This window comes from Pituophis catenifer, unplaced genomic scaffold (genome assembly GCF_029215685.1).
Source record: "Pituophis catenifer annectens isolate HBS135680 unplaced genomic scaffold, rPitCat1.0.hap2 SCAF_2, whole genome shotgun sequence".
Taxonomy (NCBI): Eukaryota; Metazoa; Chordata; class Lepidosauria; order Squamata; family Colubridae; genus Pituophis; species Pituophis catenifer.
Genome location: NW_027256882.1, coordinates 29,066,864 through 29,078,337, shown reverse-complemented (window position 1 = coordinate 29,078,337; position 11,474 = coordinate 29,066,864). Strand labels below are relative to the sequence as shown.

The following is an 11,474-nucleotide window of genomic DNA, read 5'->3' as shown; positions in this document are numbered from 1 at the left end:
GTCCACAAAATTTGTGGTAATCCTAGCAGTTGTTCAGTGACCGCACGTCAGCAGTGACTGTGATTTTGAAGGTTTAGGAAAAGAAATCACAGCAATTCGGGTTCTTTCAATAGTTTCACATTCATGATGGCTGCAGCATCCCACACTCACAATCCCAATTTGTAGCCTTCCCAGATAGATTCTGACCAGCAAAATCAGTGGATATACTGGCAGGAATTTGCAAGTCACGGTCATATGAAATTGCCTTTAACAACCCACAGTAATTTGCTTAACAACTACAGAGAAACAGATGTAAGTTGGCACTGTCATGTGACATCATGCTTAATGATTAGTGACGCTCAGTTCCAATTGTGGTAGGTTAAGTGAAGACTACTTGAATTGGAATTTCACCAGAGGGGTTGTAGACAGTATTTTCTGCTCTTATTTGCAGCTGAGGACTTCCATGAGCAAAAGTGGTGTTTCAAAGCTTGCAGAGGCTTTCGGCATCATTTCATCAGCTAAAGCCCCCACATCTCTAAATTTAGCTCCAAAGGTATGACTGTAACCAAATTGGGACATTTTGTCAGGCTTGAAAGACATAGATTTTCTCCCTGTATACATGTGTAGGTGGGTGTATCTTTATTTCTCTCTATGCATATAGCTGCAATGATATAACCTATCCCCAGCACTTCAAGATATATTTGATGATAACTCTTTGCATTGATAAGAATTTATGATTGACCCAACTAAATAACTGAATCTGATTGAATAGATATTTGAACATGGATCTCAGTAGTACTCCATGTGTTATATGAATCATCAATAATGTAAGTGATTATTCTAGTATTGGGGCATGTTTGTTTTTTCATTGTAATATATACTTTTTTCTTTTCTCACATCATCTCTAATCATTTTATAAACAAAGTTACACTTTTTTTTGAATCTTACAGACAAAGAGGATGGCAATAAGAGCACTCTGGGCAACTGTAAATAACAAGCAAAGTTGAAAAGGGAAGAAAATCAAGCCAGAAATCAAAATATGTTCCGTTTCCTTCAGAAGATCATACAATGATGCTCTTCCTCCAGCTGCTGTTAGACAAAAGAGAGACAATCAAAAAAGAATAAGCAGATTATGCAGAACTGAAGGATACATTACATGAAAAGTGAAGAGAGATTATTTATCATTCAGAAAAAGAGGGAAATATCTGGAAGTCCGTGAGGAGGAAACTGTCAATAGTAAAGTCACGTAGAACAGACAGGAATACAGGCTTCTCCCTGTGAAGAAGAAAACAGCTTGAATGATAGCACCACTAAACAAGGCATTGCCCATATTTGTTTACCTCCTCAAGAATACTGGCTGTAGAAAAGCTCCATAGATTTGCCTATTGTGGGAAAAGCACAAATTGCAAATGACCTGATTATGGGAAAGTCACAATTCCTGCCTAGGATTAAACCAGAAGATTCACATAGGAGAGAAATGCTTTGAATGTTCTGATTGTTGGAAAACTTTTCAGTTATAATTCCAACTTGGTGATAGACCAGAGGAATCATAAAGGAGAAAAACCCGTTCAATGGCCGGATTGTGGGAGAAGTTTCAGTCATAATTCCTGCCTTACTCCATGGAGAAACCTTATGAGTGTCAAGATTGTGGGAAAGGTTTCATTAGAAATTCCAACCTCCTGAGACACAGGATCACGCACACAGAAGAGAAACACTTTGAATGTCCTGACTGTGGGAAAAGCTTTAGTAATAATTCCAATCTGCTGACACACCTGAGGACTCACACAGGAGAGAAACCCTTTGAATGTCTTGACTGTGGGAAACGTTACAGTCAGAAATCTCACCTGGTAATACACCAGAGGACTCACACAGAAGAGAAACCCTTTGAATGTCCTGAGTGTGGGAAAAGCTTTAGTAATAATTCCAATCTGGTGACACACCAGAGGACTCACACAGGAGAGAAACCCTTTGAATGTCTTGACTGTGGGAAACGTTACAGTCAGAAATCTCACCTGGTAATACACCAGAGGACTCACACAGGAGAGAAACCCTTTGAATGTCCTATCTGTGGGAAAAGCTTTAGTAATAATTCCAATCTGGTGACACACCAGAGGACTCACACAGGAGAGAAACCCTTTGAATGTCCTGACTGTGGGAAACGTTACAGTCAAAATTCCCACCTGGTAGCACACCAGAGAACTCACACAGGAGAGAAACCCTTTGAATGTCCTATCTGTGGGAAAAGCTTTAGTAATAATTCCAATCTGGTGATACACCAGAGGACTCACACAGGAGAGAAACCCTTTGAATGTCCTATCTGTGGGAAACGTTACAGTCAGAATATCCAGATGCTATTACACCAGTGGACTCACACAGAAGAGAAACCTTTTGAATGCCCTCTCTGTGGGAAAAGCTATTGTGATAATTACAATCTACTGAGACACCAGAGGACTCACACAGGAGAGAAACCCTTTGAATGTCCTGACTGTGGGAAACATTACAGTCAAAATTCCCACCTGGTAGCACACCAGAGAACTCACACAGGAGAGAAACCCTTTGAATGTCCTATCTGTGGGAAAAGCTTTAGTAGTAATTCCAATCTGGTGACACACCAGAGGACTCACACAGGAGAGAAACCCTTTGAATGTACTGTCTGTGGGAAACGTTACAGTCAGAATATCCAGATGCTATTACACCAGTGGACTCACGCAGAAGAGAAACCCTTTGTATGTCCTATCTGTAGGAAACGTTTTTGTTATAATTCCAGTCTTGTGAGACACCAGAGGACTCACACCATGAAGAAATCTTTGAAATGACCAGTCTGTAGACATTACTTCAAGCATAAATCATCCCTTATTGCACACAAGGTAATCTATATGAGGAATAGTAGATGAGTTTAGAGAATGCTGGAATTTCATTTGTGATCTCCCATTGAAAGTTTAGGTGAGAAATTGATTGTTTGAATTTTGGCCTGATTCATTTTACTCAAACATTTCTCAGGATTAAATTCGTAGGTGGAGAGAAAAGGAAAATGGAAAATGGTTAACTTAACTCGTTTCTGGTTATTAGCAGAAGCTTCTGGATATTTCCTTTTCCAGAAGTAGTTGAATTCCTCAAAAAGGAATTTTGGGTGGAGCTTTTGTATTTTGATTATGGAATTCCAAAACTAAGAAGTGGTGCTCATTTTGAGCCCCAAAAGAAAATAAAACTAGGTCTCATTTTCAGGGAAACGGGTATGTATATGCAATTCTATGAACTCACGATTGACCCAAGTCAACAAATAAATTTCATAACTGAATGGGTGTCAGGTTCCGAAATAAAAGACTGCAAATCTTGATGATGATGGTTAGAAGATGCTTTATCGGTACAGACTGACATCCATAAATAATGAAAGGAAATATTGTTGGAGCTATTGCTCTGTACTCCCCACCACCTTATAAAGTCTTGTGCCTAAGCAGGGCATTAAAGCAGCCCCAATCTTCTACCCACCCTCCTAATCCAAGGGCTAGCCACCCACACACTGGTCATACCCACCTCATTCCTACCTACTTCCTACTGCAGGGAATGTCAGTAAGCCACAATCAGCCCTAATTAGCCCCAGTTCTGCCAGCACTTTCAGCTCTTTCAGCCTCAGTCTTGCCAGCAGTTTCAGCTCCCAGTTTAGGCCAGCATGTCCAGGGCTGCTAGGCTTACTCCTTCCCTCTGGGAGCCTCCCATCGCTCGGAGATGCTTGCAATTCAACCGCGGAGAAGGCTGCAGGCTGCCTTATGACGTCATTCTTCCCTTGAGGAATGAGAGTAGGCTGTAGCAGTGGCTGGCGGCCTCCTGGAGACAGTAGGATCAAGGTTAGCTCGGTGGGCTGTGGCAGCGCTAGCTGCGCCGGGGATCACATGTGGACCCCTACCATGAGGACCACGCCTGGAATATAAAGATTACAGTGAGTGGTAGCACGGGTCAGGGGCCCTGGGTTTGTCTGGATTCTTCCTGTGGAATCTAGTGGTCAGTCTTGGGGCCTTGACGTCCTCCATCGGGACCCAGGATGCCTCTGACAGCAGAAACCCTTTCAACATTATCAAATACTGGAGTTTCTTTCTGTGCCAGCAGGTATCTAGTATGTCCTCTACCTCATAGTGTTGTTCCCTTCCTACCATGGTAGGAGGTGAAGGGGCAATCCTGAGGCCCCTCAGGGGAGTTATATTGACTGGTCAGAGTAGGCTACAATGGAATACCGGATGGGTTTTCCCTAGTAATCGGGGAAGACGGAGTTGCACGCTTACCGGATTAATGACTCGTATTATTGGGAAGGACCCTATAAACCTAGGGCCTAGTTTCTTGCAGGGATATGGGTAGTTTCGGATACTTGGTAGAAAGGTACACTGGTTGACCCACCCTGAACGTGGGTGGGGCTCTTTTTGTCCCCCGGCTTTTTGTAACCTGTAGCCATGTGGTTTAGGGCTTTCTTGACACTTCCCCATACGTTCCTCATTCGGTCTGACCATTCTTTGACTCCTATATTGGCTGGATCTATACTAGGGCACTCTGGTATCGGCATGAACTCTCTTCCCGACACTGAAATGGAATGGAGTAAACCCTGTACTGCTATGTACAGCATTATTATATGCTACTTCAGCATATGGCAGTAGGTCTGCCCAGTCCATTTGCTGATGTTTGATATAGCATCTCAGGTAACGTTCCACCATGGCATTGGCTCTTTCGGCTGCCCTATTGGTAGCAGGATGGAACGCTGAACTGAAACCCTGCGATGAACCAATTCTTGTCAGGAATTCCTGCCCAAATCTGGCGGTAAACAGCACCCCTCTGTCTGATATTATTTACTGGGGTACCCCGTGGAGGTGATAGACATGAACTATAAACAACTTAGCTAACCACCTGGCAGAAGGGAGACCAGGACAGGGTATAAAATGGGCTTGTTTAGAGAACATGTCTATCACAGTCCAGATGACTGTATTTCCTTGACTCTCTGGTAGCTCCACGATAAAGTCCATGGCTATCTGTTCCCAGGGATGTGTGGGGTCTGCTATTGTTTGCAATAAGCCTAATGGTTTGCCTGGTGGGGTTTTCATGGTAGTGCACACCACACAGCTCCGTACATATTCCGCTACATCTTTTTTCATAGAGGGCCACCAGAACTGGCGATTGATGAGGTGCAATGTCTTTAAATACCCAAAGTGTCCAGCAGGTCGATCGTCATGACAGCACTGTAGTACCTTTAACTGCACATCTGGGGGAACATACAGCTTTGACCCCTTCCAAACAAAGCCATCCCTAAGTGTAAGGACAGAGCGATTTTCACTATACCACTGGTCTCTTGGTAATGCGGTTTGGATGGCCTGTGGAACAGCCCCACTGGAACCTGCTGGGTTATAGATGGCGACTGGGCGACAATCAATGATTGGCAATAGATAATAGGGTAAGATCAATTACAGGGGTGAAATCCTCCATGGGTCACTAGCGGTTCGCCTGCTTGCACATGCACGGTGTCTGCAAGATGCATGATGTGTGCCCACAGACGCAAAATGCACACGCACATCAAATGCATCATTTGCACAGAGAAACAAGCCATTTGACGGTAAGTACAACATGGAGGGGGGTAACAGGTGTGTCACGCAGTACAGATTCGCTAGAAAGCAAGATTTCCTGCTTTCTAGCGAATATATATCACGCGGCACAGCTGATCGTCTGATATACCAGTTCAGACCAACTGGTAGCTTTTTTTTACTACAGAATATCCAACCAAAAAAACCTCTTTCACAGCAATGCAGACAATATCTGTTTTTTCATTCTTAAAAGCTAATTAATGCATTTTTTTTTAGAAAAGCAACATTTTCCATCATATAATTTCTTTTTCAAAGCTCCAACACCAAGGCAGTTGCAACAAATTTGTCAGCATCTTGGCGCTGCTACCACCGGGGTAACAAGCCGGCACCTCCAAGACTACAAAATCATAGCAAGAGGAGTTTATGAACCTAAGAACCCTGCACTCAAAACCACAATGCTTTTACTTCTCAAGCTACAACCCCTGTGCATATTTTTTTACCATGTAATTTTTTTAGAAGCTTCAGCAGCTTACTGGGACCACTCAGAAACTCTGCTTATGATTCACAGATAGTTTGTGCAAAGGATATGCTGGCTAAGAAATTCTGGCCTCAAAATCTGGAAGACATTCAGGATGCAGAAGGCTGAAACTGAACGTTGCGTTTCTCTAAGACACATTAAAACTAGCATGAGGGGAATAGCAGAATATAAAAAAAATACAACAACCCTCTACAATAAAAAGATAAATTAGGCACCCCTCCCAAACTTACTAACACTATATATCTAACAAAATTGGGCAAATTAAAAGGCAGCCCGAAACAAACACCAGAGGAGCTAGTCACAGGGCCAGGCAGAAGCCACTGTCCAATCAGAGGAACCCTCCGTTTTCTCAGAAGAAAAGTATGAAACTAACTCAGATTGAAAGATGAAAAAGATCTGTTATCTGGAGAGTAAGGACGAGCCGGTTACAGAGTAAACTGAATTTTGAAAGTTGTAGCGTTGAATTTGCTGTTGAAGCCGCAGGAAGAGCTCAATGGGTAGATTTGTGGGGAAGAAGATGATCCAGGTTGGTGTAGTGGTGAAAGCTACAGGTTAGAGACTGGGAAATACTCAGTTGCAGTCCGCCTAAAGTGTGAAGCCATCTGTGCAGCTTTGGGCAGTCCTATCAGGTCTAGGCCTAAGAAAGAAAGGGGGAAACCGCTTGACTGACTTGAAGGCACCAAACCAGGGGTGAAATGCTCCCGGTTCGGACTGGATCGCCTGATCCGGTAGCGATGGCGGCGGGTGGTTTGAAGAACCGGTAGCAAAAATCCGTGCACACCCCGCATGCCCACCTGAGCTGCGCGATATCAGAGGCTTTTTCTTTTTACTTTTAAAAGCATTTTTTCTACAACCTGTTCAGCCGAAAAAATACTTTAAATGCTTTTTTAAAAAAAAGTTGACCATACCTTTCTAAAAAGATTAGCCTGGTGATCACTTAGCCATGTGGTTTGATGGGCTATTCTATTTTTGTCCTTTTTTTTAAACAAGTTTTTTGGGGGGAAACATTTCTTCTACCATATATAGGCAATCAGGCCCTCTAACTTAGGCTCCATTTTCTAGGCCCTGCTGCATATTTTTTCTGTGACCTAATGGAGACTTCAGTGCAAGCAAATTTACAGAATTTATACATGGCATTTAGGAGATATAACATTTCCTCCTTCAGAAATGAAGCTTGGTGGTTGATGCTCTTGGACGCAGCCCTGGCCAGCAGGAGTGAAGCTGGCTCCCGTGCAGTGTCCAAAATCCTGGGAGCCACAGGAAATCAGATTTTGGGGTATTAGAGAGGTTTTGATCTCCACTGAGAGTCACCCCTAAGAAAGCTGATTGTGTAATTTTATAAAACCTTCATGAACTTTTACCGCTGAACACATAGCTAATCTTTGTAAGATAAGCAGCATCACATTTCACTAGGCTCAGAAGACAAAAACGACTTGATAGCATTTAATTAGTGGAAACATGTTGCAAAGGCCTTAGACAGAGGCTGGAGAAGCATGTTTTTCTGCCTCCTGGTAGGAGATGGTGGTCAAACAGGCAACACCTGTGCCTAGAGCTTAAAGGAGTTAAAACCATAGAGTACTTTATTGCTAGAAAGGTTGGAAGGCGAGGGAAGAGTAGAAGGCAGTCGAGTTTCCTTTTGAAAAAGCATCTTTGGGACAGCCGAACTTCCTCTTCCGGATGATTGATGGGAGGAAGTTGGTGTGCAGAGCGGCTTTTGTGCTGTTTCCATGGTCGGAGCAGCAGCTGGCAGGTGAGTTGAGGGCTGCAGGTGGGAGGAGAGTCCGGGAGCAAGTCGGGCTGTTCGGTTCCCTCCACGGCCTGGAAGCGAAGAAGCAACTGGGCTGAAGCCTCTCAGCTGCTGCTGCTGCAGGTTCCCTCCCTCCCCAAATGGAAGCCCACTGGTGCTGCAGGCTGGGAAACTGGGGGCTGCAATTTCTGCGGGTGGGAAGATTGAAAAAGCCTCTTTCAAGTGGAGGTTGGTTCTTTGGGAATGGCTTCCCTCCAGAGGTTGTGGCTGCTCCGTCCCTGGAGGGTTTGTAACAGGGCTGGAAGGGACCTTGCAGGTCTTCTATTCCAACCTCCTGATCAAGCAGGAGACCCAGTATCATTTCAGACAAATGGCTGTCCTGTCTCTGTTTAAAAGCCACCAGTGATGGGTCTCCCACAACTTCTGAAGGCAAATCCTTCCCCTGGTTAACTGTTCTCAGCGTCAGAAGTTTCTCCTTAGTTCTAGGTTGCTTCTCTCCTTGCTTAGTTTCCATCCAGTTTCTAGTCCTGCCTTCAGGGGCTTTGGAGAATAGATTGACCCCTCCCGCTTTGTGGCAACTCCTCAAGTATTGGAAGACTATCATGTCTCCCCTAGTCCTTCCTTTCACTAGACTAGACATTCCCAATTCCTGCAACTTTTCTTCCTATGCTTGCGCTCCAGCCCCCTAATCATCTTTGTTGCTCTTTTCTGCATTCTTTCCAGAGTTTCAACATCTTTTTTATGATACGGTACCAAACCTGTATGCAATTTTCTAAGTGTGGTCTTACTCTTTATAAAGTGGCACTAGTACTTCACATGACCATGTTTCTCTCTCTCTGTTAATGCAGCCTAGTATTGAATTAGCTTTTTTTTGCTGCTGCAATACATTGCTGGCTCATATCTAAATGATTGCCCAGTATGACTTAAAGGTCCCTCTGATTCTTGATGAACGTATCTTTTCTTTTATATACACTGAGAGCATATGCACCTAGACAAATTCCTTGTGTGTCCAATCACACTTGGCCAATAAAAAATTCTACTCTGTTCTATTCTGTTCTGTTCTGTTCCTGCTTGAGTCAGGTTCTACCTGTTCTGTAACAGTACATTTGGTTTTTCCTGCATAAGTGTAAAACCTTATTTTTTTTCATCCATCGAATTTCATTTTGTTAGGTAGGGCCCAGTGTTCAAATCTATCGAGATTCTCTATCTTGAGCCTATCTTCTGAGGTATTGGCTATTCCTGCTATCTTGGTGTCATTTGCAAATTTGATGCGTTCCCGTTCGATTCCCTCATCTAAGGCATTTACAAAGATATTAAAGAGTACTAAAACAGGATCTTGGGGTACCGACTGCTTACTTCCCTCCATACAGATATAGTCCCATTAAGGAATACACTTTGAGGATGGTTTGTCAGCCAGTTACGAATCCATCTGTGTGGATGGATGTACCTATCCCACATTTTTCTAACATACCAAGAAGGCGGCTATGATCTACTTTGTCAACTGCATTGCTGAAATCCAATTATACTACGTATTTCATTGGTCCACTAATTTAGTCACTTTGTGTAAGAATGAAATAACATTTGTTTGGAATGATCTGTTTTTGACAAACCCATGTTGACTTCTGGTTATATACAGTATTTGCTTGCTTCTAGGTGTTTGCTTCATTATTGTTTCATTATCTTTTCCAGGATCTTCCCAGGTAGTGATGACAGGCTAATTGGCCTGTAGTTTTATGATCCTTTTTTGAAGAGGGGAACTACCATATTTTTCGGAGTATAAGATGCACCTTTTCCCCCCCTAACTACATCAGCTCTTTTCCAGTCCACCGGTAGTTCCTTGGTGTGTGAAGATCTTTGAAATCTATGGTTCAATGGTTCTTAGATCACCTCTGCTGGCTCCTTCAGAACTTTGGGATGTAATCAATGTAGTCCTGGTGGTTAGAACTTGTCCAGAATGGACAGATGTTTTCCTATCATTTTCTTGCCTGTTTTAATTTGTATTCCTAGTCTGCCTTTTACAGTTCTGTTTTTGGTAGGTTTGGCTATTTTTTCTTTTTGCCTGAAGATAGATGCAGATAATGAATTAAGTAGCTCTGCTGTGTCTCTACTGCCCGTCACTTCCTTGCCATTGTCTCCCATTAATGGACTGATTGTTTCCTTGCCTTTTTTCTTGTTTTATACATGCTTTAAAATTATTTTTGACATTTGTTGCAAGTGTTAGTTCATTCTCAGCATGAGCTTCATTTCAGCATTGCAGATTCGGGCTATATGCTGGTATTCTGCCTTAGTTTATGTCTCTCTTTCAATTTTTTATACTTATCCTTTTTGTCTTTCAGTTTATCAGAGAGATCTTTCTGCAACCATGCCGGCTTCTTCTTGGATTTCTTGTGTTTCCTTTTTAGTGATATTGTGTTGGACTGGGCTTTTATGATCATATTTTCCAGTGTTTCCCATGCTCCTTGCGTTGTTTTCTCCTTCAGGATTTTTATGCAAGAAATTTTGCTTAGGCTCCGAATTTGTTAAAATTAGCTCTTCTGAAGTTTAAGACACTTGTTGGATTATATTCTATTACTTGTATTTGCATTATACTGAATTCCATTAAGACGTGGTCACTCACCCAAGGTTCCGACAACTTCAACTCCTTCTATCACTTCTCTATTAGTAAGAATTAAGTCGAGTATAGTTTTTTCTCTAGTTCCCTCCTCTACCTTTTGGATGGCAAAGTTGTTACCTAAGTTGGTTAGGAATCTGTTCAGTCACCTACTTGCTGTAGAGTTTGTCTCCCAGTTTATATCACGACAGTAAAAGTCTCCTGTTAGAACTTGATGTTGCCCTCTTGATATAGTTTGTAATCTACATGTGTATTGAAAATGACAGATGAATAAAATTTACAAGTTTTTTTTACTTCCATGTCTTGCCAATAAGTATGGTATTTCCTGTCCCACCATCCATGTATTAACCAGGTTCAATTGTGCTTAATCCAGCACTTCTAAGAAATAGCTATTGAGGATCTTTTGACATATTTGGTTGCACAGGTAGTCCTCACTTACCACTTCTTCCCTGAGACTTCAAGTTACTATGGCACAGTAGAAGCAGACGTGCACCTAGTCCACAAAATTTGTGGTAATCCTAGCAGTTGTTCAGTGACCGCACGTCAGCCGTGACTGTGATTTTGAAGGTGCAGGAAAAGAAATCACAGCAATTCGGGTTCTGTCAATAGTTTCACATTCATGATGGCTGCAGCATCCCACACTCACGATTCCAATTTGGAGCCTTCCCAGATAGGTTCTGACCAGCAAAATCAGTGGATATACTGGCAGGAATTTGCAAGTCACAGTCATATGAAACTGCCTTTAACAACCCACAGTAATTTGCTTAACAACTACAGAGAAACAGATGTAAGTTGGCACTGTCATGTGACATCATGCTTAATGATTAGTGATGCTCAGTTCCAATTGTGGTAGGTTAAGTGAAGACTACTTGAATTCGAATTTCACCAGAGGGGTTGTAGACAGTATTTTCTGCTCTTATTTGCAGCTGAGGACTTCCATGAGCAAAAGTGGTGCTTCAAAGCTTGCAGAGGCTTTCGGCATCATTTCATCAGCTAAAGCCCCCACATCTCTAAATTTAGCTCCAAAGGTATGACTGTAAC

At 42.6% G+C, this 11,474-nt stretch overlaps 1 protein-coding gene across 2 annotated transcripts; it reads left to right on the top strand.

The window, feature by feature from the left end:
- The first annotated feature begins 234 nt into the window (after positions 1 to 234).
- LOC139311986 (zinc finger and SCAN domain-containing protein 2-like) lies at positions 235 to 3,314 on the top strand. Of its 2 annotated transcripts, none has more exons than XM_070936503.1 (2): positions 235 to 291; positions 930 to 3,314. In XM_070936503.1, the coding sequence occupies exon 2, from the start codon at positions 1,599 to 1,601 to the stop codon at positions 2,793 to 2,795; it is 1,197 nt and encodes a 398-aa protein (XP_070792604.1). In that variant the 5' UTR covers positions 235 to 291; positions 930 to 1,598; the 3' UTR covers positions 2,796 to 3,314. The 2 variants fall into 2 exon arrangements, with proteins under 2 accessions (XP_070792604.1, XP_070792605.1); XM_070936504.1 differs by lacking the exon at positions 235 to 291 and adding an exon at positions 473 to 532.
- Positions 3,315 to 11,474: the final 8,160 nt, after the last annotated feature.

Bases quoted from the DNA above. Each gene is read 5' to 3' on its own strand.
- LOC139311986 (XM_070936503.1), top strand. From the start codon at position 1,599: ATGGAGAAACCTTATGAGTGTCAAGATTGTGGGAAAGGTTTCATTAGA.